This window comes from Fusarium solani (genome assembly GCF_023522795.1).
Source record: "Fusarium solani strain SB1 chromosome Unknown bctg00000006, whole genome shotgun sequence".
Classification (NCBI taxonomy): Eukaryota; Fungi; Ascomycota; class Sordariomycetes; order Hypocreales; family Nectriaceae; genus Fusarium; species Fusarium solani.
In genome coordinates this window covers 1778592-1806233 of record NW_027072151.1, presented here as the reverse complement: position 1 = coordinate 1806233, position 27642 = coordinate 1778592, and the positions used below count along the sequence as shown (strand labels likewise).

Below are 27642 nucleotides of genomic sequence, written 5' to 3'. Positions count from 1 at the left end.
TACGCACGATATACGTCCTTGACGGCGCAGTTTGTCGCCTTGCTGCTGCTTTGAGTATGGGGGATCCTCTCGTATTTCCCCCATGTGTAATCTTGGCTGTTTTTGGTTGCCAACCTTGAAATGCACTCTTATGCTGTTCATGCTATCATGCAAAAGGGGATAACACAGTAGGTGCTGTGAGCATTCATTGGCGACCTGTCATGCTCCATCCAGCGAGGCCTGAAGCAGCGGAAATTGTCTCCGACTCCCACTGCCACCTTGTAAACTCTTCTGGTCGCCGTCTTTGCCTTTCCTGGGCGTCTATGGATTTGCGAGCTTCCTCAGGTCCAGCGTGAATATTTACAGGGGGGCCTTCTCCTCTACCGCTGCCCAATCGACGCCGCAGCGCTGGCCAAGCCCGCCAACCTGAACCAGCCTAACGAAGGCCCCGGCGCCACCTCACCGTCAGGTACCTGCACCGGGCTGGTACTTGTGCCAGCAGACTCCGAACTATAATCCGCTGCCATTTTCGGCGTCGCCCCAGGTCTAGAGCGCTCGCCAGAGAGGTATCTGTCGCCGGGGCTGTACCTCTGTCGCGACCACCGCCTGTCCCCTGTGCCTCCCCGATCCCCCTGTTCCCGACCTGCCAAACCATCCCATCCCTCTAATACTCTCTCTTCCATTGTCTGTCCATCGTCACTTTTCCCTCTCCCACACGACTTTGCTCGCTATATACCCTTTCTTCACTTCCTGTGAGGCGCTTCGCGTTGATCGCAGCCTTTGTTTTCGACCCTCACTTGTTTGCCCTTGTCGTTACTAATAATACAGAGCAACCTTGCTCTGCCCTCCCCTCCACCGTCCGTACACGCTCGAACCACCACTCGTGAGCGACCGACAACTCTCTTGGGTCTGGGTATCCCAGCTAGATTTGGTGTCTTGGGCACCACCGTTCGACGGCCGACGACGACTTACACGTCTCCCCCGAGACCGATACTCGCCTCGAATTCTCACTTTGCTCTTTGGTAGTCGATCTCACGATCGGCCGCCCTCTCAGAATGGCTATGCTGGCGTCAAAGTCATCATTTCCGGCCGGGCTCGGTGCCACCCCTCTCGCTCCTGCTCCCCCTCAGCCGGCAATGGTTCCGCCTCCACGAAGAGCTCCGACAATGCCCACGTCAGGTGCTTACGGCAGCCCGACCGAGTCCGAATTCTCCGAACACGATCCCTCCGAATCCGTCAAGAACTGGGACGAAGACAAGGTGTGCGAGTATCTCCGAAGTGTCAAGTGCGGCGAGTATGAGAAAATCTTTCGAAAGAACCACATCAATGGCGAGAATCTCCTAGAAATGGACAAGGAAGTCCTCAAGGAAATGGGCGTCGAGAAAGTCGGCGACCGCGTCCGGCTCTTTCTCAGCATTAAGAAGCTGAGGACTAGAGCATATGCCAACGAAAAGAAGCGGAATCGGGTAGGCTACAGCAGCAACTGTTGTTTGTGCAAGACCCGTGGACTGACCATATCTTGCTTAGGACTCCTTTGGTGGCCTCGATATTCACATTACCGCTCCTGGTGGCTCGCCCCGGCCACCAAACACATCCCGAATGGTGCCCACGTCAGCCACCAACAAGAGATTCTCAAGACAGATTGACCCCTATGGTGGCCTGGACAGTGGCATGAGCAGCTCCCGACCCAACTCTCCCCTCCCTGGCACCGAGATTCGGACTATGCGGATGCGAGGGAAGCCCTATGCTACCAGTCCGGTGAACATGCAGGGGCAGAGGATAACGGCTTCAACCCCGGGTGATCCGGCAAACCGTCTGGTAACGACCCATACCAGGAATAATTCCAGTATGGACGGTTCGCTGATGGCTGCCTTACCACAGAATCAAGAAGTTATCCGCGTCATCTCAACTGGCGGCGTCACCAAGGTGGTCAAGATAGCCGACTGCAATACTTGCGAGGAGGTGATGCGAGTGACGCTCCGGAAGTTTGCTCTGCGCGAGGATCACGAAAGGAACTACTGCTTCTGGGTCCTGGCCGGCATCGACCCCGATCCGAGCCAGTGCCGACGACTTGGCGACACGGAACTATGGCGCATCATCAAGGACCAGCGACGCCCGGAGCGGAATCGACTGATCCTGCGAAGGGTCCCGGCGGGTGAGCCAGGCGAAGCAGAGTTGCAGCGGGCTGCGGCCATCGCCATGGAGGAGGAGCAGCAGAAGCACGCCCGCGCTCTCGAGACGGTCGACAAGCGAAGTCAACTCAAGGTTCAGAAGATGCTTGGAGAGAAGTGGAACGACCAGCTTCAGTCCCCGCTCTCCCCTATTTCTTACCAAGACCGCGAACGAAACCTACACAATGCAGCCAAGGATCTAGAGCGACCTCTTTCAGTTGCCGAACAACGGCCGGAACGGCGCATGCCCGGGGCGCTCCGCCAATTTGGCGGACTTCGTCCCCCTAGCGAGCTGATTGCATCTGACCTGACGTCCTATTTCCCTGATCATACCAGAGAGGACATTGACCGCACGGCCCGGCTTTCTATGAGACGGTCGACTCGGTTGAGCAAGGTCAATAGTCGGCTCAGTGTGGCTAGCAACCTCAGCTTTGCCTCTAGTATTCAGGATGCACCCCCCATCCCAACCATTGCTGACTCGTGGCTCAACGCCAACTCACAACTGGCCAAGATCAAACCCCGCGATTCGCATATCCGACCCCCTCAGAATGCGTATAACCGCGACTCAGTGACTTCGTCTATGCTGGACACGCTTCAGGAGGAATCGCCGATCGAGCCAAACCGCAAGTCGTATGTGTCATTCACCGAGAGCAGCTCTGACTCGGCCGCTCTGAGCGTGACCGACCCAGAAGGCAACACGACAACGACAAGCTACTACGACGGAGATAACTCGACGGGATCTGGCTCATTCCAGGAGCTTCAACAAGCTCTGACCAATGACGGCGATGATGTCGATGAGGAGCTACAGAGCTTCTTGGCGGGCGAGTCATGGGGCGATGACAAGTGGATGAAGGGCGCGCTTATCGGCCAAGGATCGTTTGGCAGCGTGTACCTGGCTCTGCATGCTGTGACTGGTGAGCTTCTTGCCGTCAAGCAGGTCGAGACCCCTGCCCCTGGCGCCAACAGCCAAGGTGACAACCGCAAGAAGAGCATGATTGAAGCGCTCAAGCGAGAGATTAGTCTGCTCCGCGACCTTCGACATCCCAATATCGTGCAGTATCTGGGCTGCAGCTCGTCTGCCGACTACCTCAACATTTTCCTCGAGTACGTTCCCGGTGGTTCGGTGCAGACCATGCTCAACTCATATGGAGCTCTGCCGGAGCCGCTGGTACGAAGCTTTGTTCGACAGATCCTGACGGGTCTCTCGTACTTGCACAACCGAGACATCATCCACCGCGACATCAAGGGAGCCAATATCCTCGTGGACAATAAGGGAACCATCAAGATTTCGGATTTTGGCATCTCGAAGAAGCTGGAGGCATCCAACATTCTGAGTGGGGCGAATAATAACAAGCATCGGCCATCACTTCAGGGGTCCGTTTTCTGGATGGCCCCCGAAGTTGTCAAGCAGACATCGTACACACGCAAGGCAGACATTTGGTCACTGGGCTGCCTCGTGGTGGAGATGATGACTGGCAGCCACCCATTCCCCGACTGCAGCCAGCTCCAGGCCATCTTCAAGATCGGAGGTGGCAAGGCGGCCCCTACGATCCCCGAGCACGCTAGCGAGGAGGCTAAGGAGTTCCTCGGACAGACGTTTGAGATCGACCACAACTTGCGACCGAGCGCGGACCAGCTGATACTGAGCCCGTTCTTGGTCCCCATCACCTAATTATGCAACCAAGACACCGGGACCGGCCCGCTTGGGCAGGACCGGGAATTTTGGACGAATTACGAAGTGTCAGATGTGAATACTGTTGACAGAACATGAGTGGTAGTGCGCGAAGTATAGGAGGACAAGAATGTTGAGGAATGGGAGGTGGAGAAGAGTCTTGTCCTTGTCCCCGAGCCGGTGTAATAGCGGTCACTGGGAGGAATCGACTATCATCTGGCGCAGACCAAGTTGACCTGAGAAGCAGGAAGGCCTGCCCTGCTGGGTTGAAAGATGAGTGGTAATCTACCTGGAGGACGATGTGGTGGGAGGAGATACAGGAGGGAACCAGAGTGTGTGTAATAAGGAGATGATGGATGGCTGATGATATGATGTTGCGATACCACGCTCGCTTTGTTTAGAGGATTGCATGCATGGATGGACGGACTGGGAGGGACGGCAGCATTTACTTAGATATCAGACATGGAGGCCGGGGATACAGGAGTTTGGTAACTAATGCGACTTGGAATGAAGACACCCATGGGACGAGGGAGACCAAAATCAGGTTGCTTTGCTTGAGGATGAGTAACATGAGAGAGACAAGACTAGGCTCTTGCAAGCGAGTGAGTAATAAGAGACAGGGCATGATACAAAAGTACATTTTGGTGTCGGCGTGACTTTGTTGGTAGGACTTTGGTTTGTTGTTTGGGTGTTTGCTAGTGGTGGGTTTGAGGCGGAGTTGAACCCAGCCGCCTTTGCTGCCTTGTCTGCCTATCGACAACCCACTCGCCAACCACGCGCTGAGGCTGGGGCTATCAAGACAAGGCCCAAGCCAGCGTCAGGCCGCCAGTGACGGAATTCAAGGGAGAGTTCATTCACTCGTTCATTGCTCGGATAAAAAGCAAGACCAAGTTCACGCTGCTTACCAGAGCCTTCCTTATACCACCCACACCAACACCGAGAGACAACGCTTACACTGCACTGTAGAGTCAGACCGAGCACCACTGCAACCTCAGGCCTTACTGACGCCGTGTTAGTTGATACATACATATACCCGTCCGTCAGTCTACTTGCAGCCATGAGCTCGCAGGGTGACAGCCAGCCGTCGCAGGACAGCACCATGACGCTCATGCAGGACAACCTCCACGAGGTGCTGTACTTTGCCTACGGCTCCAACCTGTCGACGGAGCAGATGCGCCAGCGATGCCCGTACTCTACACCCGTCGGACTGGCGTACCTCGAGGGGTGGAGATGGATCATCAACGCCCGCGGATACGCCAACATTGTGCAACTCCCTCTAGACGACAACGAGGATGAAACCGACAAGGGCAAGGGCAAGGCGGTCGACGATGAGGAGCACGGCGTGTACGGGCTCCTGTACCTCCTCCCCGCAGGACGAGGAGCGACTGGACCAGCACGAGGGCGTCCCCTGGGCGTACCAAAAGTTCCAGGTCAACGTCAAGTGGGCGCACTCCAAGGACAGCGACGAGACGCTGCGGGCGCTCGTCTACGTTGACGGGCAGCGCGTCGAGGAGGACGTGCCGCGGGACGAGTACGTGGGGAGGATGGAGAGGGGCATCGAGGACGCGGTTGACAACTGGGGGCTGGATGAGGATTGGGTGGACAGGGTCATGAGGCGGTTCTGGGTTGAGGAGGAGTGATTTATGTTGGATGCTTTGGTGGTGGTGGTGATGCCAATGATGGTGATGATGGCCATGACTGTTTTTTTGGTCCAGTTTTCTGGAAACGGACTCTTGAGGATGACCTGGGACTTGTCATTTGACTTGCTTCTTTTATTTCCTTGGGTTGAGTCTACTGTCGAGTTGTCTATTTCCTTGTCTTTTCCTAGCGGTTTTGATGAGCACTGAGCAGCGTTATGAGACATGGAGGCATTGAGGCACTGGATAAGGTCTCTTGGTATTATTTTTATTATCTGATAACTATGATTTGGGTTTTGGCAAACTACACAGGCAATCTAGATAGATATTGGTGATATTGATAGCGTCAATAATTCAAGTTTTGCTGGACATATGAGGTTCCATCTCAAGCTTATAGGAATTCTTATAACCCATACTACCACGTTAATAGATCCAATGTGGGAAAGGGTTGGAGCGGATTTGACCATCAGGATTCATTGAAATGATGTGACATTGAGAGAAGCCTGGTCAGCAACAACGAATTAAACAGGGACAGCCCATGTCATCGATGAAGCCGATTTTCACTTTGCGGCTCAAGCCAAGTGGCTCATACGTATCGTCGGGTATATCCCCGGTTTATCATCTGTTGATGCAGTATCTTGAAGGACTCTAATCCTCTTCACTTTGTTTAGCTTCACAGGACCTTATTCACACTAGTAGCTAGCAGTATCACACATCTTTTACTGTTCTTTTCACAATTAATCTTCTTGACTCATGCAGTTGTAAAACATTTGGTTAAACAGGGCCACTCTTTCCTTCTTTGTTTTAGCAAGGCGTTCATGCGGATGAATGAAACAACGAGACACCAGGACATCAATCTACCTTAGATTATCCTTCCCTAAGGATAGTTATAAGGTAAAATAAAAAGAATAAAATATTAAGTAAAAAGGATCTCAAGTTTAAAGAAGAGTTAGATCTTCCTTGTCGTTCTGGTGTCTCGTTTATTTCTTGACCTACGTGGTGTGTTCTAGCTACAAGTTAGCAATTACCCTATGTTAATGGGAGCCCGAAACTGCACCAGCGACGATGCTTGGTTTTTCTCAATTGAAGTGCTCTACGATACTCAATTCGCCCAAAGCCAGCTGCTGGTTATTTACTGTGTATTTTTCGATCAGCCTATGCTTTGTTCGAAACCTCGTTTCTTCAAAGCTTTCTGTTTACTTCGCCATCTGCCCAGAGCAGTATCAAGGGTAACCAACACATGCAGAACAATTTGCCAACGTTGTCTGTTGGTCTTGAAATTTTACTCAAAAAGGCCGCTATCTAGAAGGACCATCGATCATCATCCATGAGTTATTTCCTCTTCCAGGGAGAGTGGTGGTGCCTTTCTTTTTACAGTCACTTACACGGTCCATTTGCTAGAAAAGGTACGTACCGAACTCAGCGCCGGTGGACCGGAGAGTCAAACGAAACGTCAACTCGCCGGGGCATGATCCATCAACTTGACTTGATCAACATCACCACAAGTCTTTTGTTTTCACTCTTAGACTTCTATTCAAAATGCCGCTTCGTCTACTCATCTCATCTGCAAAGCGAGCGTCACGCCACCTCGGCTCAACCACCAAAACCACATCTCATGATGCCCGCCGCTCCATCATAACAACTACCCCACGCCTCGCGCGCAGCTTTCCCGCCTGGTTTGCCCGCGGCGGTACATCTAACGGCCTCGTCATTCATAGGAGAGACCTCCCGCCCGAGGCGCAATGGTCCGGCGTGCTCCCTCCCGCTATGGGCTCGCCAGACTCGTACGGCCGCCAGCTCGACGGCATGGGCTCCGGGCTGTCGTCGACGAGCAAGATTGTCATTCTCGGACCGCCCTCGCGTCCGGATGTGCATGTGGATTTTACTTTTGTGCAAGTTGGTATCAAGGATGGCGTCCTGGATATGGCTGGCAACTGCGGTAACATGTCGTCTCTGGTTGGGCCCGCGGCGTGGGATGCTGGGTTGGTGCCGGCTGAGGCAGTTGAGAAGGAGAAGGATGGCTCGCAGTGGGTGACGGTACGGTTTCTGAATACCAATACCAACAAGGTCATGGCTTCGAGGTTCCAAGTTGCCGGTGAGCCGTTGCGCTACACTCATGAGGGTGACTATGTCATGGATGGGGTGCCGGGGAAGGGCTCCAAGGTCATCATGAGCTTTCTGGACCCTGCAGGCGCAAAGACTGGCAAGGCCCTCCCGACTGGGAATCCCGTTGATGTTCTGGAATTACCGGATGGGAGCAAGGTTGAAGCGTCTCTGGTCGACGTCGGCAACCCAGGCGTCTTTATCAGCACTGAGAGCCTGGGGCTGGCAAACCACATGGCCCTGACGCCAGCGATTGTCGAGGCAGATGCAGACCTCAAGATACGGTTAGAACAGATACGCCGAGCTGGAACCTCTCTCATGGGTCTCGACCCAAACATCGAAAGCGTCCCCAAGATCGTTCTCCTGTTCCCCACCAGCGGCTCACCCGAGGTAGACATCAGATGTCTCGCATTGTCGATGGGTCAAGCGCACAAGGCTGTGCCATTGACGCTGGCGCTCTGCCTCGGAGCCGCGTCTCAGATCAAGGGGACTATTGCCTCTGGTCTGATTGGGGGCAAGTCTAAGGAGACGGTGACGATTGGACATCCCACCGGGAAGGTCGATATTGGCACTGTTATCCGTGACGGCAAGATTGAGTCGGCGCAGTTGTTAAGAACTGCGAGGTTTATCATGAAGGGAGATGTATATTATTAACAATGTGGCTGAAGGTTAGCATATAGATATAGAAGGGAAGCAGACGTCCCAAGGTTGGAGATCACCCACTTACACGTTTCTTAACCCACATACAATCATGTCTTTCCAAGTTGTTAGCTTTAGATACGCAAACCGTACGTTGGAAATCATCCATCAGTACAGTATAGTCTGGATACTCGTTGGCACCCTAGGAAGAAGTATTGTTGTGTTCCAATATACGGTCACGTGACTCACCCATCTACTTTCGAGGTAATTCAGACATCCGGGCTGACGACCCTGCTCAACAACCCCTGACCTCAACACAACCAAATTAACAAATCTCGACTTGAAGAGGTTTCTCTCAGAAGACAAATTTCATCAATTACCTCTTTTCGACTTTCAATTCCTTCTCCTCGAGCAATGGCTGACATCCCCGTCTCGGCCACGGGCCCGGCCCATCCATACTTCCCCCGGCGCCGTGATCCCAGGCTACGTCGCTAACGACAAGGACGTGACGGAGCTGATGCTCAAGTTTGGCGCCGTGACCGGAGCCGTCGTGGGGTCCGCCCTGTGGCTGACGACGCGGAGCAGACACCCGCTGCGCGCCATTGACCGATTCGCAGCCGCTTGGTTTGCGCTGTGTGAGTTGGACAACTAACTACACTGGCTTCCTCGTAACTGGGACTGACCCTGTGTGGCTTGGACTTTGCAGGTGGCTTCTTGCATGTTGCGTTTGAAGGTAAGACGTAGAGGTTCTTCGGAGACGTTGTCGTATGCTAACATGGGTTTGCAGGTTACTATCTCGTATACCGCCATGAGCTCACTGGCATGTCAACACTCTTCGCCCAGCTATGGAAGGAATACGCCCTCTCAGACTCACGGTACTTGACCCACGACATCTTTACCATCAGCGTCGAGACCATCACGGCGGTAAGTTGAACCATCCAATCCAATACCCCTGATGGACCACAGCCTCAACTTTGTTTCTGTTTTTCTTGCCTCCAGCTCGCCTGGGGTCCCCTCTGCCTCTTCACCGTCGTCGGCATCATCCACGGCTCCCGTAGCCGTCACGTAGCGCAGGTGATTGTGTGCACTGCGCACGCGTACGGGGTGGCGCTATACTACCTGACCAACTTCAACGAGTCGCGCATGCACGGCGTGGCATACAGCCGCCCCGAGACGCTGTACTTTTGGATCTACTACGTGGGATTCAACTTTCCCTGGGCGGTCGTGCCCCTCGGTGAGTTTGTGTGTGTGTGTGGGACGATATAATGCTGACTTGAAGGCGTGTGTAGTGCTGCTGCGTGATAGTTGGCGACAGATCGGCAGTGCCTTTGCTGCCCTCGAGGAGAAGAGGAAGGGAGAGTGAGGCTTTCCTCGACGGTTGCCCGAGTTGACAGTGACTCCAAGGGACAGGGCTCTGTGCATCGCGGCCATGACCTTGCTCTTGTGCTCGACAAGGATATGTCACCCCGAGTCTGTTCAAATCGTGCGCCCTGTCGGTCACCGGTCTCACGTCATGAATTGTTGCCGTTGGATAGGCCGATGTTCCCGGACACAGCCTCCCGTCAGACGAATCAACCAGCGTTCTCTATAGGTCTCGTCCGCCCTGTCGAGGAAAGCATCTAGATGGTGGATGTGACAACTGATGTATCATGGACGGGGCATCCCGAGATCTAGTTGTCCACGAGGGAATATCAAAAAAAGCGAGGCCATGCCGCCCCCAAATTCGTTCGCCCTGCCCTGCTACACCACGGCCAACGGGCTTACCTTGACGCCCCTGTCTCTCTCTGTCTCCTCGCCTGATGTCTCTCTCTCTTCCCCATGGACCACTCCTCGCCTCGCACTCTCTTCCGCCCGTCCCGTCCCGTCATGCCGGGCTCCGAGGCTACGGGTCGGTTGGACAGGATGGTGGGCCTCTGTGATAGGTTTCTTTTTGCTCTTATGCGAGGCCTCCTTTCCCCTCTTCTTGGGGGGATGCGTGTCGGGAGGGAAAGGAGAATGATGCTGAACATGACACACTTTGTTGTTGATACACGCACACTCTCTCCCGGTTAGCCTGTCTCTAGATGCAGTCCTTGGCCGCCCACCGTGAGGCGAGCAAACGACATGACGATGACTCGACGAGTTTGAAAAAGACTTGACTGATTAGGTGAGTATGTCTTGGGAGGACTGAACAAAGTAACCGTCACACCGCATCCCACGCATGCAATCTTCCTCTTGCATCTTTTTCTAGTATCTCGTCGAGTCGGTGAGAGCGTGAGTCAAAGGTGGACGGGCATACATACATTGGCCTGCAAGTACCCATCCCTCTAGCTCCTTGTCGATATGCGATATGTCGGCTGGATTTCTACATTGGAACTCTTCTGCAGCGAGTTGTAGTGCCTCGTGTTGAACCACGACTCCACGTTCAAGTCTTGTGATACATGGCACGTAGCAGATAACTAGTCGTATCCATCTAAAAAAGAAAAGATTTTGTATTCATTTTCTCACCATTTCCACAACTGGCGTTGTGGACGACGCTATTCATCAACTGTAAAACCCCTGTCCACACCCAACATATACCCCGGTCAGCAACCCTACCAGCCCATGCATGGTAAGGCGACCGCCTCATTATCTAGTCTGGTTCGCCTTGAGCCGAACCACCAGAACCAACCTTGCATTAGGTAGTTTTCTCGTGCTGGCTTTTTGGTCTCGTGACGTGACTATCAATTGCGTGTTCAAGTTAGTGGCGACGAGTATAACTTGATCATCATTCAAGTGAGGCGAGAGAAGTCTGTTGGTTTGAGAGGGATCGAGTTCAACACGAGCAACCAATTCTTAAACTCTGTTGAAAAACAAAATTGTTGAATGCAACTTTCCAAAGGGTTGCAATCTAGGCGAAGGCGGTGAAGTTACACAAAGAGTGTGCTATGCTGTGCGGCGCGTCAGGGGTAAAAGCAACACGTTCGGTGTGCGAGGGATGCAGAAAGTGCAAACTCAATTCGAAGGACAGTGCATGAGAGTTAAAGACGGTGTGCATGAGGAGGCGAGGCACATGCAGTAGTGGTTCAGAAACATAAGAATAATGCCATTGTTTAGCCTAGTTAACATGGTCTGTCTAAAAGATAGGTATCTCAAACTCTTGTTGACCATGTCCCAAAAATCCCAATCTCGAATCCCTTTTCGCCGTACGCTACCTCTCTCACTTTGACCGTGAAATATCCATGTAGTTAATACCTGTTAAAACGTAGATCCTCCTCTTACAAAAAAGGGTGACCTTTGACCCAAGAGTGACCTAGCCCCTACTAAGGGCATAGTGTCAATCCATGGCACTCACCCAATGTGCCCGTGACATTCACATCATACAACCTTAGTCCACGATGTCGCCGCTAGATGTCGAAGAGGCAACTGACGCGGGACGAGGCGGCGGTGGTGGCATAGCGGGGAAGAAGTTGCCCGCCACGTTGATGTCGATCTCAAACTTGGGCATGGTAGAGCTGGCACCACCGTTGCGGAACAGAGCTCCAAGGTCGTTGCCGAACGACGTCATGTCGTATGTCTCCTCGCCCAGCGTCACACGGCGGACCGTGGCTCGGTAGTTGGTGTTGCCTCGCATCGGGGGAGGGTAGGGGGTAGGGCTCGAGGCGTTGATGAAGCTCATGGGACGCAGAGTGGCCTCGCCAGTTGCCGTCTGCTGAAGGAACTGGGCGGTGGGCACCACCTGCGCGACCATGTTTTTCTTGCCCGTGCCGATCAAATGGAGGACGAGGAGAGCAGCGTGCGTCTTCTGTCCCGGAAGAGGGAGGGGCATGGTCCTGGGAGGCGGGGGCATCACGGCGACGGGGGGTCGGGCGGCCGGGGCCGGAGCGGGGACGGGAGCGGGGGCGGGGAGGTGAATCGGCGCGGGGACGGGATTGTTCCACCCAGGGGGAGGGTTCTGGACCACGGCAGGTCGCTGAGGCAGAGGCAGAGGCATAGGTCCCCAGGCGGGATGGGGGCCAGTGCGGACGTCGCTCGCGACACTGGCGTCAAGGCGGGAGCGACGAGTCTTGACCGCTTCAGCCCGGTGGCTTCGGCGATGTGCCATGCGAGGGGGTGGCTGCTCATCCTCTGACAGATCAGAGTCGGAGCCGGAGCCAGAGTCCTCAGTGTCGGAGGAGCCGCAAAGTGCAATGACCTCTGGTCTCACCTCACCGCCTCTGAGTCCAGCCCGGGGCTTGGTGATGGTGGTGGGAGCAAGGTCGTAGCCGTGGCAGCTGATGTGCTGGTCTACCAGACGAGCAGAGTTTTCGTGGAGGATCTCCATGGCTCGCGAGGGATGGGTCGCAGTGCCGGAGAGGATCTTGGTGCGTTTCCCCTTCTCGGTCTTGAGGACAAAGAGGTGCCATTGGTTGCTGGTGTCGAGCCGAGAAGAAAGCTCATAGTCGGCATCGGGGCTACCGTGAAAGGAGCGGCAGTTGGCTAAGAGAATGCAACAATCGCAGGTTAGTTGAGGCTATTCGGACTCGGTAGAATGTCAAGCGAGGCCCACTCACCAAGCACAAGACTCTGGTAGTCAGGGTTGACGGACGGGAGAGGCATAGCTGCGGTAGTTCGAGGCAGCAAGGTCATGAGGGAAGTAATATGAAAAGTGCTGTATGGGAACGATCAAATGATCATGGAAGGCGGTGCATAGCAGATTGCCTTGATCGAAAGTGCGCAAGGCCTCATATATTAAATATCACCACCATCAGCCGCTTCGCTTGTCGTCTGTTTGAGCTTCTGAACTGTCATAGGTACGAAAAGGCAAAAAAGTAAGGCGGACTCTGCATACCTCCGGGTGTCGAGGCAACTCATTGGGGGCGTGGCGTGTGTGATGTGTGAGAGGCTCACTCCCACACCTCTCCTGCAAGCGCCCTCTCCAAAGCCATAACTGATTCTTCACCTTTTCTCTCAGCTCTAGTTCTGCTGTGCACGGCGTACGGATACCAACTTCCGTAACAGTGTCGCAAACAGAACCAGTCTTGTGCATGTCCCGCCCCCATGAAGCCACGCACGACAATCAGGCTCGAATGAGGCCAAGCAATAAACACCAAGAATGCATCCTTGGCCCTGTTGCTTGTCTCGTAATCTTCGCCCAGCTTCTAAGGCTCTGAAGGGTTCAACCCCAGAATAGCTCCTGGCAACCCGGCCGACAAATGCAGCGACGACCCCTGAGAGCCATGCAACAGCGTAGCAATCCTGCATCCGTTGTCGCATCCCGGAAGCAGCAGCAGCAGCTAGTGATAAGCAATCAGCCGCATTATTGGGAGCCTCATTCGCCCTGTTTGTGTCTCATCATCTTCGGCGATGTGCCCTCCCTCCCTTGGCGCTGGGTGTCACCATGGTAATGGCTGGCTTCATCACCCTCATCTTCAGCCTTTATCCATGATTCGGCCAGGATTGAGACGTCTTGAAAGCAGTGAAACAAGGCTGAGCAATAGTTTTTGCCACTTTGAATAGTTTGAATGGGGGTAACCAAGTGTCTGGGGAACAGGCTTGTTGTCGTCGCCTCAATAAAAATGATTGGCCTTGCTTGCAGCCGTGGACAGCCCTATGGTTTGTCAGGTCGAAATTGAAAGGTTGGCTAGGGACAGAGAGATTAGCAACAAGGGTTGGCTGAACAAACTTGTTTTTTCCTGTTGCCGGCCCTGCCTGCTTCCGACCTGCTTTTTTTTCTTTTTCCTTCCCGTCAATACTTTCTTCCTTTTGTTGTGCCGTGATAGCATCAGGTTGCAATGCAAACTGCCGGGCATCATCCATGCAGTGGAAACTCGCTGTGTGTGTGTCGATCACTGTAGGGAAATCTTGTTTCATGCTTCCTTCATGATGCTGCTGTCAAGCATGACCATGACGTGAGATGAGACTGAGCCCAGCTTCATTTTTTGACAAGGAAAGGTGGCTGTCCAAGGGAATGTTTGTCGATCAAGGAATGAAGGAGTGAAAAGGGATCCAGAAGGTGAATCAAAACGGGCCTGATGTCTCTTATTATACCCCGCGAGCAGAATCGGTCAGTCGTAGATAGATAGGTAGGTATTGTACACATTAGCTTCAAACATTGGTTTGGAGCCGTTCGAGTCGAGCAGCCACCGCCTCGACCAAGGCACTCTCCCTTGACAGCATGCCTTGGACCTGTTGCATCTTCGCCCGACGAACATCCTGTGGAATCCGCAACTCGGCCGAGGGTGTCGTGGGTCCGTCTCCATCCGCAGCCACCTTGTTCAGCGCCTCCACCTCTGCTGCAAGATCTGCCTGCAGGTGCTTGATGTCTTCCAGACGTTTCCATAACTGTTTCGCCTGAGCTGTTGCCCCCTGCGCCTTGCCTGATGCCAGCTCTGCATACCCTGGCGCCGTCACGCTCGCCTCCATGCTCCTGACCTCCTCCACGAACGCGCGTTCCTTGGCGCTCAAGTCCCGCGTCGTTGCCTTTCCGACAACCTTTCGTAGGTTCTCCAGTCGCTCGGCAAGCTGCCCCTGCCGGTCCTTGGCCGCCGAAACTCTCCGGTCATACATGTCATTGTCTGCCTCGCCGTCCCGGTGCGCTCCATTGATCGTGTCAATCTTGCCCTTGACCTCGTTGGCCTTCATCACTTGCTGCTTCAGCTCAGCCTGGAGAAGCTCGCACCGTCGGAACACCTCGGCAGCTGCCATCCCGAGACGATGGGTCTCGTCCGCCAAGACCTTGTGTGCATCGGTAAAGATCTGGAGTGTAAGCGGGCTCAGCCTCACTTCCTGGTTAACCACCGTCTTGTGCCGAGACGTGCGGAGCCTCTCCAGCAAAGTGGGCAAAGCGGAGCCCTCGTCAAATGCATGCGACGGGTTGAAGACTGGACGAGGCTCATAAAAGTCCAGTGGGGCCATGCTGGCTTCACGCTCGTTGTCAGGACTCTCCTGTCGAATGGGGGCGAGATCAACCTCAGGCGTGTCGAAGGTCAGAGCGATCGGGTCGTAAGGCGTGGCTGACAGCAAGAAATAGCCGACATCAGGGTCCCGGAGCACACTGCATGCAGCCAAGGGCACAGCTACGTCAGCGGTCGGCTGCGAGTATATGCGCTCTCTTGCTGACTGCGAGTTGACGAGGAGCCCAATTCTGAAGTCTGTACCAGCCTCGGAGTCGCCATTGAGCTCGCCCTCAAGGCGGAAAATCCACGACGTGAGAGAAATAAAGGTGATGGCCGCGTGGTGCGTAACAAAGAAGTTGTAACGAGACGTGACGTCGGTGCTAAAGACCGGCCAGGACTCTTCGTTGACCTCAACAGGGGTCATGGTATCAATGGCCTGGAAGGAGAGAAGCGAAGGGGGGTCGGATTCGGCAAGAAGTCGTCCAAGCTTAGACTTGTTCTTTGGCGGCAACCACTGAGCCTGTACGCCCTCCATGTCAAGGTAGACGCGAATCTGGCCGCTCGTGGACAGGAGACACACCACTGCAAGAGACAGGCCCTCCTGATCCCCGTTATCCATGTCCAGGTCGTCCTCCTCGCCCATCATGAGCTCCTCTGTCTCAGTCTTCTTTCCGATGATAAGCATATCCGTAATCGAGGTGTCCAGCTCATCGCCTGTATCAGGGTCGGACTGGAGCTCGAACGGTCCCTGCAGGCGCGGGATGACACCGGGTCGCGATGGTCGTGTGTAGATCTCCGTGATAGGTTCTCCGATCGGTCCCTCGACAATTTGCGGCTCTTGAGAATCCAATTCTCCCATCCATTCCAGTTGTTGTTGGGCAAGGAGCTTCTCTTGCTCTCCAATCTCAGGGTCATCCTCGATACTAGCGACTGTGGTGACAATCGACACCGAAAGCGAAGGAATCAGTGTGGGAGGGGGTGCCCAACGCTGAGGCAGCAACGGGCATAGAGCATAAACATCCCCCTCTCGCATGGCTACCCACAGGGTCATGGGGTTCCATCCACCAGCTCCCTTATTAGAGAAGCTGGCAGCAGCCACCTCCATGTCAAAAGAGTCGGGTGAAAAGGCCTTGTTGGTGGCCGAAGTAGACGCCGAGAAGTCCTGGTCCAGAGTGGTGCCGTCAACCAGCTTCTTCAAGTCGATGGACGTTGTAGGGGAATCGAATGACCAACGATCAGATGTAGACAATTCCCAGACTCGCACAATGGCGTCCGCCGTAACTGTGACGATGCAAGAGCCGCTGACTCCAAGCGGGTGCCACAGGGCAGACACAATGGCAGGCCTGGAGGTGACATGAGTGGTAGGTCCCAGTGTGAAGATCTTGGGCTTGAGAGGGCCAACATCCTCGCTGGTTAGGTGGGAGGGATCCGGGAGAACGCAGATATGTACGGTGTGTGTCGTCAAGATGGCTAGGAAATTCGAGTTGGGGGAAATGATGAGCTGTCGAATGTCGTCGGCAACTGGCGTCTTGATGACCTGCACAGCGGTTAGCGCTTCTCCTTGAACTTGGGATGATAGCATCCGACTTACCCTCAATCCGGCGGTAGACTCCAGGTTCCCATCATCGTCGAAAGGAGGAGTAGATTCCTCGCGCTTGATGCGAATTGCCGATCCTGACCTCCCCTTCGCATGGCGATTCGCCGCCCACTCGTCCTTCAAGTAGGCGAGGTCTCCCCAGCGGATCTCGCGCCCGACAGCTACAAAGATCTCGGTGCCTCGTCGTGCGATGGTCCTGCGCGGGCCGGGAATAGGCTTCTTTCTGGATGAGTAGCCAACCTCCAAGGCGCGCGAGCGCGACGCCTCTGATGGCTCAAACAGGCGATGACCGGGGGTGTTGCTCGACAGCCAAGCTGCCGAGAAGCTCTTGACCTTGGGCATGGCGAGAAACAGGAACCGGAAATCGCCAGCCTCAGTTGGTGTGTAGCTTCCGAGAGCTCAAAGGTTGGAGGAAGGAGCTTTGGGTGGCAAAATATTGTGACGGTTTGTTGATTGCTGGAGTAACAATACAAGCGAGGCTGAAGATCTGGGGGGCTGGCTGTAGTAAAAAAAAGTTACTAGGCGCCCGTCACCCCAGTGAGCGTCAAGAGACGCCAGCACCGCCACACGGGTCAGGGAATATGGGAACGAGACGCCAAAACGTGAAGAGGGTTGGTTAACTCCTCTCACTATGATAAAGAAATTTATAGAAGATGGTACAAGATAATCTAATAGTTTAGAGAACTTTAATGTATTTTTACTGTACTCTATTAATTATCCTTGGGGGAGAATAACCTAATATCAGTGTCTAGTTTTTTCCTTGGCCCGGGTGGCCGCCACAGTTCCAGCCGCATGACCCACTCTGAATCTCGAGTAGCCTTGCGAAGCATCATCACACCAAGCAAGCAAGCATCCATCCATCTAACCCCAGCAATTACTCAACAACCTTGTCGCGTTTACCTCTTTCAATCTCCGACATCTTGTGCGACTTCAACACCAACAAACCTTTCTATTTTATCCGTTCAAACCTGCGACAATGCGCCCGGGCGTCAGAAGTACCGTAGAGCGCCTGGATAGGCCCAGCGCCTACTACCAGAGCCGCGTATGGCATCCAACCCTCGATATTCGCTATACGCATCACTGACAATGTCCCAGAACAAGCGGAGACGCGATCGCGACGATGGAGAGAACGGAGAGAACGCAGGAGAGCCCCCAGTTGACCCTTTGGCAAACGCGACCACTCTTTACGTGGGAAACTTGTCCGTGTTCCCCTAATCTTTCACATCACAGGCGACTGACCACCATCACGTTCTAGGTCTTTCTACACAACCGAAGAGCAAGTCTATGAGCTTTTTTCCAAGTGCGGCGAGATCAAACGGCTCGTCATGGGCCTCGACCGTTTCAGCAAGACGCCCTGCGGATTCTGTTTTGTCGAATACTACACACACCAGGACGCCCTCGACTGTCTCAAGTACATTGGCGGCACTAAGCTGGACGAGCGCATCATCCGCACCGATCTGGACCCGGGTTTCGAGGAGGGCCGTCAGTATGGTCGCGGTAAATCCGGCGGTCAGGTACGAGACGAGTATCGCGAGGACTTTGACGAGGGCAGAGGAGGTGTCGGCAGGGCGATACAGAGCGATCAAGGAGGTGACTACGACGATGATAGCCGATATGGCAAGTAGATTGGGAGCACCGGCGCTCCCCGGGTTATGCTTTTGATACTTGATACCCCTGAAAAGAAAAAAAAGCAGTTGTTGTTTGGGAAGATGAACTGGATTCCCTTGTATTTGATTTGGCGAGTATGCCTCCATCCCACTCCCACTGCGCGCCCTTGATTTATTCCTACACTGGCACCAGACACATGCCGAGGTTTGTACACCATAATAACCAGGCAAGTTTTTGTCGTGAGATTCTTTTCGCAATTCGTAGTTGAAACATTGGTGTTGTACATAGGACCCAGCAAAGATCCGCCTGCAATTCCCATTGTGGGATGGATACGCCGCTCCGGGCTCGATTCTTGGCCCCATTGGCCTCCGTCTTCCTCCTCTGCGTGATCGACTCTAATAACCGGGGGGGTTGATTCTCTGGGAAACCCTCGTCCACTTGGGAAGCTCTGTTGCATTGTTAGTGCCTCTGTTTCCAATCAATTGCAGAAAGACGTACTGTGAATGCCCTTGCGGTATCTCTTGGCCTTTCGGTCAAACATGGTGTACTTGTCCTTGGGCAGCATCTCAGCCTCTGTGGGCATCTCGGCCTTCCATCGCTCGAGAGCCTCGAGGGTCTGTCCCTTCTTGGCGAGGGCAGCATCGACAGTCGCAACGACGTTGTCGACGGCTCGGAGACGCAGGCGGTGTCGTCGCTTCTGGAACTTGGACAATCGCCAGGGGATCTTCCACAGAAGACCTCCCGAGAGGGGATTCGTAATGCGGAAGGGGCCGAACATCGTGGCGCGGGGGAGGAGGGGTATCGCTGGATCGGACGGCGGAGGGACGACGGAGGAGGAGTTGGACGTTTATCGGAGGACCGACGTGAACTTTTTCCCCGGGGGCGGCTGGCGGAGCCGCGGGCGCTTGGTACGGGGGCATTTGGTTGGCTGCATTAGCGGAGGTAAGGTGGGCGGAATATTGTGAGACCCGGCGCTGGGGGAGCTCCCCACATCGAGGACGTCGCAGTTGCAGCGCGACATTGACGACTCTATCGACAAAAACGACGACAACACCTCTTAGACGCCAAGCGCAGCCGGACGAGGATCTCGAAGCACAGCCGATGCGGCCCGCGACACGATGAGTTACTACTTTGCCATCGTCGGCACCCAGGACAACCCCCTGTTTGAGCATGAGTTCGGCACCTCGAAGCAGGGCGGCGACGGACAGTCGCGCTTCAGCGACCAAGTCCGTCACCTGAACCAGTTCATCCTGCACTCGAGTCTGGATATTGCCGAGGAGGTGCAGTGGTCGCATGGACAAATGTGAGTTGAGTGGCGCCTCTGGGAGGATACCTCGAGCCCTGGTCTTGCGATCAAGGGGTACAAGACAGATTGGACATGGATGGATCTATAAAGAAATGGAAGCTTACTCTTCTTGTCGCGCAACAGGTATCTCAAGTGCATCGACAAGTTCTTCAACAACTACATCTCATGCTTCGTCACCGCCGGCAACGTCAAATTCCTCCTCCTCCACCAGCCCATCGTCCCGACATCCGGTTCCTCGTCGCGGTCGTCAACCGCCATCGGCGCCAATCCCACCAGCCCGGCCACCGAGGAGGCCATCAAGATGTTCTTCACCGAAGTGTACGAGAACTGGGTCAAGGCCATCATGAGCCCCTTCTACCGTGCCAACATGGAAGTGCGCAGTCCCATCTTCAGGACAAGAGTGGCGGCAGCGGGCAGGAAGTACCTTTGATAATGGGAGAGGTTACGTGTTCTTATGATACCATGGATGCTTGCGTTTTAGATGGGAAGATAGACAGTGCCTTGGATTTGAATAATACATGACATGAGTGAATCGATATTACAGCAGTCAAGGCCAGGCAAGGGACAAGGCAACGGTTCTTTGCACACTAAAGCATCAAGAGAACCATGAAGTGATCAATGATTTGTGTGGTATTCATTTCAAAAGGTCGTCTACCATGACGCCTTGCAATATCATAGCCTGGTCCCCAACGCCTTTGTCAAATACATCCATCCCAGTGTCAGCCATTGTGAATCGCTGTATAGCCTCCCAAAAACAGAACCACCCGGTAGGTGATGTTGCTGTTTAACCACCGAAACCGTAGAGGGTGCGGCCCTGTCGCTTGAGGGCGTAGACAACGTCGAGAGAGGTGACGGTCTTGCGCTTGGCGTGCTCGGTGTAGGTGACGGCGTCACGGATGACACCCTCGAGGAAGGTCTTGAGGACACCACGGGTCTCTTCGTAGATCACTGAAGGGATGGTTAGTATCTTGATGATGCTTCATGTAGATCAAGATCAACTTACTGGCAGAAATACGCTTGACACCACCACGACGAGCCAGACGTCGGATAGCGGGCTTGGTGATACCCTGAATGTTGTCTCGCAAAATCTTTCGGTGACGCTTGGCACCACCCTTGCCGAGGCCCTTGCCACCCTTTCCGCCTGAAGTGAATCGTTAGCAACCATCGTGAAGCTCAAGTTGGATGCATCTCCTTGACGCGTCGATGGTCACGGTCGGTCAGATGCGACAACGACGATGCACCACACGGCGACGACAAGGTGATGAAATAAATAAAAGGATACTCACGTCCAGTCATGTTGTTGATGGGAGTGTGTAAAGATTTGATAAAAAGAGGCGCGTTGTTGAGATACTGAAGATGACGTGCGTGGGTTGCAGATAGACGCGTTCTGGAGAAGAGAGAAATGGGAAAAAGGTACGATGCGGGGGGGGCGAGGGGGTGGAATAAATACGTGCAGGCAATCAGTAAAAAACTGGAACGAAAACAGCGGGCAAACAAGGCAGGCACCAGAAAATCACTGCTCCCGCCACGGGCTGCTAAAATGCAGGCGCAATCAGTAGAAAAATGGCCCTGGCGCTGATGCCGCTTTCCCCGTTTCGGACGCGTTTTTGGAGGGAGAACAGAGCTCACGCGCCGTGTAAATTGGCTGATTGTCTTATTCGGCCGGTCCGATTTTTTGATTGGCTGGCTTTTTCCAGCCGCCGCCAAAAATGCAGCAGCGGTGGCTGTAGGTACGTACTCGTGACGCCAGGAACACCACCTCGACGACCCAGCCTCTTGGATTTGGCGGGGACTGCACGGGGAGTATGGTCATGCGCGTGAGGTCGAACAAGATACCGCATAAGCATATATTGAAGCCATCATGAGTTTTTTTGGCCTTGTTTTCTTTCTTGATGCATCATGTAGCACGGCATCTATGTTCAATTCCTGCCTGTTAACTTGACATCATCATCATCTGTGCCTCCAACTTCTACCACTAGCGGGCACTCGCATGAACTGCTTAATTACAGCGTGATACCAGATCAAGACCATCTCATATGATTAATGTGCCTTTCATGCTCTGACTCATCCTGCGATATTTAATTCACGGTACCTGCTGTTCTAAAGGCGATTCACACTCCAACTCGACGCATACTGCCTTTCACAATGGCATATCCACACATGCACTCACACTCACAACAAAAAAACAACATCCAACTCAAGCAAAAGGCCTTACGGCCTCTTCCTCTTCGACTATCTATCGGGGTATCCCTCCGCAGAGCCCGTTGCTCCAAAGCCTACCTCGGGGTACCCTTAATGTACAGTTGCTACTGCATGTTTACCGATACTATACACAACAAGCCAAGCCGCTCTTCCATTTGCTTCCAAAGCCCAGGCCGTTGAAGCAGCCCAGGTAGCAATACCAAGTAACGCCAATGCCATGCCTGCCATGCTGTCATTCCTCAGTCAAGACTTGCGCCAACCCCAGCTCCTCGCAAATTCCACCCATCCTTGAACCTCACTTGAACCAGCCTTCGTCAGCCAAACATGTGAGACTGACATCGAGCCTCAGCCGGCGTCGTCGTCCTTCATCCCCTGCACATTCCAAATGCCTCATTATCTTGCTGTTCCAATCCCAAAACCAAGGCTCCCTAACTCGCCCAAAGCGCAGACCCGTTAAAATCGCAATGCTCATGACATCATGCCATCATGGAGTCGTCCATGTCCACATCATCTTCAAAACTCTCAATCGCTTCTTTAATTTGTTGGCTTGCCTAGAGAAACGGTCAGCTTGGTAACATTCAGACATCAGCCAGATTGCTTACCTTGGGGTCCAAAGCAAGAGCAATGGTAAAGTGCCGCACTGAGAGTTGCTTCTCGCCCATGCTCCTATACAGTTTGCCGAGAAGAAAGTGAACAGTCGCCTCATCAGGTGCCAAGTCTTTCAGCACCATCAACTCCTTCTGTGCAGCGTCCAGTTGTCCTACAGCGAGCAATGCTCTAGCCTTCTTGTACCGGGTCTGCGCAGCTCGCGGCGCGAGCTCTACCGCTTTGCTATATGCCTGCAGTGCAGGCATTATCTGTTTCTGCTTCTCCAACACTGTTCCGATGCAGCAGATGAGGACTGCATTGTTGGGGTTTATACTCTGAGCTGCGTGGAAGTGCGCATACGCCTTATCGAGCGCACCCAGGCGCTCCTGAACCTTTCCAATGCCGTAGTAAGCGTTGTAGTGGCGTCTATCTGCCGATATCGCCTGTCGGTATGCGGTGAGGGCCTTGTCATACTCTTCGTTGGCCACATGTTCGTGTCCTTGCAATGTGAAAGCATAGGCGAACTTGGGATCCAGCTGAGTTGCCCTCTTGAAACACTTCAATGCTTGCTCATAGTCGCGAGCGAGCGACCACGCATTGCCAAGCGCGCACCAAGCTTGCGGTGAGAGCCAGGCTGAGTCTACCAGCTCATGTGCAAGGAACGAGAGATCCGTCTCCCGCTTCAGATGCCATAGAATCGTAGAATACACCTCCATATCTTCAAGCCGGGACGGGGCCTGGACACGCATTTTCCTAAAGAACTTTTCAGCGTCGGCGTACGAAGCCTGCTCGTAGTGCGCCCGGCCCATCTGCGCAAGTACCCATGGTGTATTTTGATGCGCCAGAGGTAACGACATCAGGGCTTGTACGCTCTCCGCACACTGGAACTGTGATAAGGAGTAGTAGCCGTTGGCGAGCTTCTTTGTAAGGTCCAGTATCCACTTAAGTCCTTCCTCGATCCTTTGCGTGTCCAGTTCCGCCGGCTTGGGCGCAGGCGGCTGGGGGGGCGCCTCCTTGACCTTTGGCAGTTCCCCGTGGTCGACGTCTGCGTGTGCGTCTTCCAGAGGCTTGCGGTTCCCGCTGACGACTCGTCCGACACTGGAGCCGCTAGATCCTGGTCGCATTATTCGAGAGATCGGAGGCCTAGCTTTCTTTAATTCCCGACCGGCCGATGCTCCTATCGTGGCCGCGCCCGAGTTTGCTTTGGATGATGGCCTGAACATGTTCAGTCTTGCGCTGCGTCGAGTCGTCGTGGGCTCCTCAGAGCCCCGTGCTGGGTGTCCTGATACAGTGCGCTTCCTCTCCGCTGCTGGTATGGACGACCGCAGAGATGCCGAGGGGGCGCCGTTAGATGCATCTGCCATGACAACCTCAGCAGCCTGTTCCTGTTGTCCTTTGTCTTGCGCTCTCGTTCGCCTTGATCCTAACCGGTAGTTCATCCGTGGTGGTGCGTCATGACCTTGATCCATGGCGTGCGTGTTCCGCGTCCTCCGTGAAGGCGCTTGGGGCGCATCATGTGGTTGAACAGCGCGAGAGGATGTTACCTCTGATAATCCTTGGTTCGGGGGAGTCTCCATCCCGTCGAAGCCGGAGTTGTTGGTTGAAGTTGCATAGCGCATGCGGCCTTCGTGAATCTTTAACATAAAGTCGCTTCTTTCGCCTTCCATGACAGAGTCGCCATTAGTCAACTCATGAATGGTGGGAGAGTTGCTGGGATTGAATGGGTCGCTCCCTATATCCGTTGCGACGCCTCGTTGTGATTTCTTTGTTGGAACATCTGGGGGGTTCGATACTGATCCTTCTCTCGAGTCTACCGACGAGCTCGGTTCCACGTCGAAACTCTGCACAAGCGCATCGTTGACCTTGAAGATGTTTGGCACGCGAACCGTCACGCCCATTTCGCAGAGCGCTGTAAAGGCATCCCACATGAAGGGGTTGAGCTTGAGCGCCTCCTCGAAGCAGCCGATAGCCTTCTTCTTGTCGTCATAGCCGCGATTAAGTTTACCCATCAAGCACAGCACAGCGGATGCGTCGGGAAGGGCCGTTCGAGTGGTTGCGCTATGCTTCCCAAGGCTGCTTTTCGACGACCAGAGACTCCGCGACTTCTCAAGCGCTGTGATGCCATCCTTGTACCGCTCGAGGGCCAGGCAGGCTTGCGCGAACACCCACGCGCAGCCAAAGTGAACACCGCGGTAGCCCATGGGCTTACTGACGTCGTATGCCGACCGGTAGTCGCCGAGGCGCAGATGACATAGCGCATAGAGGTACGTGGGTTCGCTGGACCTGGGGTCCTGGGCGGTCAACCGTTCGGCGAAGAAGAGGGCGTTTTCATATGAGGCATTGTCGAGATGATAGTGTATCACCTGTCGTATCAGGCCACTGATGGCCGTCGGAGTGGGCGCCATGCTGGATGTTGCTGTCCAGCGTCAAAGGATGAGGAGGTTGGGGGGGCGACTTGGGGGATGGCGCTGTGGGAGTTGCCTAACGACGTGCCCAGGCCATGGGACAGTCGAAGGGTAGGGCAGATCGAAAGACTCAATGGCAGTCAAAGCAACAATAGGCGACAGAGGATGGTTTGTCGTCGCCAGACAAAGATGTTTGTTGTGCCGTTCGCGTGAGTGGCGGGGACTGCCAGTCGAAAGAAAACAAAACCACCGTGGGTCGGGGGGGTCGCTGGTCGGTCGCAGTCGACGTCAACGTCGCCGAAATGATTAGAAATTAAATAAAGAGCAAAAACCCAGACGAGAAGCTCTGTCCAAAGACGACGCTCGGGTCTTGCTGCCTGGGACGGGACAACAGGCGTTGAGAGCGTGAAGGGGAAGCCGTCAAGTCAAATGCTGGCGGCTCGCAACGTTTCGTGAACGGGAACGGTGGGTCCTGACGAGCGAGCGTGCGGAAGGCAAAGATGGGTAGATAGAGTTAAAAGCCCAGAGATGAAATATAAAAAAAGAAATTTCCCTACTACCAACTCGGTCGGCTTCGATACAAGTGGCACATGATATGCAGACACGACACGGCCGAAGCTCCGGAAAATGCGGTAAGTCTTGGACGTCGTTTGGGTTTTGGAAACGTGAATCTGTCGGGTCCGTGAGGTGAGTGAATGTTTGAAAATGGGTGGTACTTCACGACCTGCTTGGCGCGCGGTATTGTTGTCAGCGTCTCTGGGCAACCAGCCTCTAAGTATAGGTACTTGCAGGTCCAGCCTGCGTTCCAATAGGTGGAGGTACCTGGGACTGCTAGCGCCTCCAGAGCCAGCTGCAAGGTCTTGCAACATGAGCCACTAAGCGCTCTTGTTCCTGAGGCTTGCAGAAACAAGGAACCAATTATTGACCAAGACGCATCATGAAAAATGAAACAAATTTGGGAGTGTGGCAAGACGTCGATATGCAGAGAACGAGAGGTTTAGGGGTAATTGCGAAGATTAGGGGTTGCAGTAATAACCACGTTGCAAGTGGGCTTGAGAACTACGTCCTTACCTGGGTACCTATCGTATGTATCCGTCATGAGTCTATGCATCCATTCCATCTATACTTGGTTGTATCCAATATTGTCGCGGCTCACAGAAATAGACAACTGCACACAAACCTGGCACAAATCTACGAAGCGGGCCAAATGGTCATACTTTTGGATGGTAGAACACGAGGTTCTCAGTGATTCATCAATCGTAACCGAGTATCCTATATCTACCCTCCTTGCTGTGAGCAAGACAATGACGTCTCCATCATTCCCTTCCTTCACAATGCCATCATGGAACGCAGAACCTGGGCTCCAGACAAGCAGAGCTTCAACACTTAAGCGGCAATGGTAACCTCAACCTCAACACCGGCCTCGACTGCAAAACGGTTAGGAACTGTACAACTCTCCAAGCACGGCGGGGTCCCTTACTGTTGACGATGACGGACTTGACAACCTCGGTGGGGGCGTGGAGGTCGATGAGGCGCTTGTGGACGCGGAGCTCGTAGAGATCCCAGGTCTTGGAACCCTCACCGCAAGGGGTCTTGCGGGTGGTGATCTTGAGGTTCTTGGTGGGCAGGCGGACGGGGCCCTTGACGGTGAGGCCCTTGCTGCGGGCGCGCTCAATGAGCTCGGCGCTGACCTTCTCGAGAGACTGAACCTTTCGGCTAGTCAGGGTGATTCGGATGCGGTGGCTCTTCTATTGGAGGGGTCAGTCGTTGTCGTTGGCGATTGCTGTTTCCATTTTTCTTGCAAAACGTACGGGCTGCTCGCCAAGGTCCTTCTCGATCTTCTGGTGAGACATTGTGAATGGCTGTCAAGACTCGGCAAAGATGACTGCAACGGTAACGTGATGACGGCCTGGTCGGGTTGAGGGACTGATCCTTTTGGTGTTGAGGAAGTTCAATGTCGGTTTCGCACCAAAATTTAGAAATATCCAGTTGTGCGCTTATCGCTTATCGGGCACACCCCACCTCCATCAGGGTACTCACGTGACCTTTGACAGCTCAACTGGAGGAGAGGCATGACGTCGGTTTCAGCCGGAGCTCATCAACATTGTTGTTGTTGTAAACTGAATTGAGGCTATGTAGCACCAATGTTTTCATTATAGAAATCACAAAGCTCAAGTCTTTCCCTTATTGCAACTGCATCGCGATTCAACAAGCGAGCGAGGGGAAAGTGGAGGTGCCTATCAGCTTGTCGCAATTACAGCTCGCTCCGACACGCTGTTCACTCAACCCCTGTCCACCGGCGCCTAGTTTGCGACCAAGTCCACCTCTCATCGTCATTCCACTCTACCAAGGCCAACGAACACCCTCATTTCAGAATCTACAACTCATCACCTCTATCGCAATGGCCCAGAAGGCGAAGAAGGACCGCGCCAAGTCCAACGCGGCGGCGCTCAACAACCTGCACATCGGCTCTCTCGTCGTCAACGTCCTCTTCCTCCTCGCCCACTTCCTCTTCCGCTCGCGCTCTCTCTGGCTCTACGGTCTCCTCTCCGCGCCCTCCCTCATCTGCGAGTACGTCCTCGAGATTTCCGGTCGCCCCAAGTACGACCCTTCCACACGCGCGCTACGCAGCTCCGGCGAGGACCTCTCCTCTGCCGGTTTGACCGAGTACATGTTCGACGTCATCTGGGTCACTTGGGCATCGGCGATTCTTGTCATCCTCTTCGGCAACAAGGGATGGCTTCTTTGGGTCGTTGTCCCGGCGTATGGCCTGTATCTGGGAAGCGGGCTGCTTGGCATGGGCAGGCAGAAGATGGCTGAACTACAAGGCGCTGGTGTTGGTGATGCGGCTCCTCAGGGAAATCGCCGGGCGCGCCGGGCTGCCTAATTGATGCCAATG

The 27642-nt window shown here is 54.1% G+C and overlaps 12 protein-coding genes across 12 annotated transcripts; 6 read left to right on the top strand and 6 right to left on the bottom strand.

Annotated features, from left to right (window-relative positions):
- Positions 1 to 1034: 1034 nt before the first annotated feature.
- On the top strand, positions 1035 to 3822 carry MRS44_010288 (uncharacterized protein; the record flags this gene model as incomplete). Its single annotated transcript, XM_065620060.1, has 2 exons — positions 1035 to 1445; positions 1507 to 3822. 2 exons carry the CDS (start codon positions 1035 to 1037, stop codon positions 3820 to 3822), a joined length of 2727 nt encoding a protein of 908 aa, XP_065476249.1.
- Positions 3823 to 4879: 1057 nt separating this feature from the next.
- MRS44_010287 (uncharacterized protein) lies at positions 4880 to 5462 on the top strand (the record flags this gene model as incomplete). The annotated part of the gene is made up of 2 exons (XM_065620059.1): positions 4880 to 5143; positions 5196 to 5462. The coding sequence occupies 2 exons, from the start codon at positions 4880 to 4882 to the stop codon at positions 5460 to 5462; spliced, it is 531 nt and encodes a 176-aa protein (XP_065476248.1).
- A 1536-nt stretch (positions 5463 to 6998) lies between these two features.
- MRS44_010286 (uncharacterized protein) lies at positions 6999 to 9564 on the top strand (the record flags this gene model as incomplete). Its single annotated transcript, XM_065620058.1, has 6 exons — positions 6999 to 8185; positions 8550 to 8836; positions 8908 to 8934; positions 8989 to 9125; positions 9201 to 9435; positions 9491 to 9564. 6 exons carry the CDS (start codon positions 6999 to 7001, stop codon positions 9562 to 9564), a joined length of 1947 nt encoding a protein of 648 aa, XP_065476247.1.
- Positions 9565 to 11547: 1983 nt separating this feature from the next.
- On the bottom strand, positions 11548 to 12758 carry MRS44_010285 (uncharacterized protein; the record flags this gene model as incomplete). Its single annotated transcript, XM_046281264.1, has 2 exons — positions 11548 to 12638; positions 12713 to 12758. The coding sequence occupies 2 exons, from the start codon at positions 12756 to 12758 to the stop codon at positions 11548 to 11550; spliced, it is 1137 nt and encodes a 378-aa protein (XP_046131272.1).
- Positions 12759 to 14246: 1488 nt separating this feature from the next.
- On the bottom strand, positions 14247 to 16976 carry MRS44_010284 (uncharacterized protein; the record flags this gene model as incomplete). The annotated part of the gene is made up of 2 exons (XM_046273902.1): positions 14247 to 16574; positions 16629 to 16976. 2 exons carry the CDS (start codon positions 16974 to 16976, stop codon positions 14247 to 14249), a joined length of 2676 nt encoding a protein of 891 aa, XP_046131274.1.
- Positions 16977 to 17610: 634 nt separating this feature from the next.
- MRS44_010283 (uncharacterized protein) lies at positions 17611 to 18259 on the top strand (the record flags this gene model as incomplete). The annotated part of the gene is made up of 3 exons (XM_046269900.2): positions 17611 to 17676; positions 17730 to 17833; positions 17890 to 18259. The coding sequence occupies 3 exons, from the start codon at positions 17611 to 17613 to the stop codon at positions 18257 to 18259; spliced, it is 540 nt and encodes a 179-aa protein (XP_046131275.1).
- Positions 18260 to 18637: 378 nt separating this feature from the next.
- MRS44_010282 (mitochondrial 54S ribosomal protein mL60) lies at positions 18638 to 19020 on the bottom strand (the record flags this gene model as incomplete). Its single annotated transcript, XM_046281265.1, has 2 exons — positions 18638 to 18690; positions 18741 to 19020. The coding sequence occupies 2 exons, from the start codon at positions 19018 to 19020 to the stop codon at positions 18638 to 18640; spliced, it is 333 nt and encodes a 110-aa protein (XP_046131276.1).
- Positions 19021 to 19360: 340 nt separating this feature from the next.
- Positions 19361 to 19978, top strand: MRS44_010281 (uncharacterized protein; the record flags this gene model as incomplete). Its single annotated transcript, XM_046281266.1, has 2 exons — positions 19361 to 19545; positions 19672 to 19978. 2 exons carry the CDS (start codon positions 19361 to 19363, stop codon positions 19976 to 19978), a joined length of 492 nt encoding a protein of 163 aa, XP_046131277.1.
- A 354-nt stretch (positions 19979 to 20332) lies between these two features.
- On the bottom strand, positions 20333 to 20844 carry MRS44_010280 (uncharacterized protein; the record flags this gene model as incomplete). The annotated part of the gene is made up of 3 exons (XM_046269901.2): positions 20333 to 20496; positions 20552 to 20689; positions 20835 to 20844. The coding sequence occupies 3 exons, from the start codon at positions 20842 to 20844 to the stop codon at positions 20333 to 20335; spliced, it is 312 nt and encodes a 103-aa protein (XP_046131278.1).
- A 1382-nt stretch (positions 20845 to 22226) lies between these two features.
- Positions 22227 to 24743, bottom strand: MRS44_010279 (uncharacterized protein; the record flags this gene model as incomplete). The annotated part of the gene is made up of 2 exons (XM_046269902.2): positions 22227 to 22301; positions 22353 to 24743. 2 exons carry the CDS (start codon positions 24741 to 24743, stop codon positions 22227 to 22229), a joined length of 2466 nt encoding a protein of 821 aa, XP_046131279.1.
- Positions 24744 to 26129: 1386 nt separating this feature from the next.
- MRS44_010278 (40S ribosomal protein uS10) lies at positions 26130 to 26596 on the bottom strand (the record flags this gene model as incomplete). Its single annotated transcript, XM_046276476.2, has 3 exons — positions 26130 to 26170; positions 26224 to 26491; positions 26555 to 26596. The coding sequence occupies 3 exons, from the start codon at positions 26594 to 26596 to the stop codon at positions 26130 to 26132; spliced, it is 351 nt and encodes a 116-aa protein (XP_046131280.1).
- Positions 26597 to 27144: 548 nt separating this feature from the next.
- On the top strand, positions 27145 to 27630 carry MRS44_010277 (uncharacterized protein; the record flags this gene model as incomplete). The annotated part of the gene is made up of 1 exon (XM_046281267.1): positions 27145 to 27630. One exon carries the CDS (start codon positions 27145 to 27147, stop codon positions 27628 to 27630), a length of 486 nt encoding a protein of 161 aa, XP_046131281.1.
- Positions 27631 to 27642: the final 12 nt, after the last annotated feature.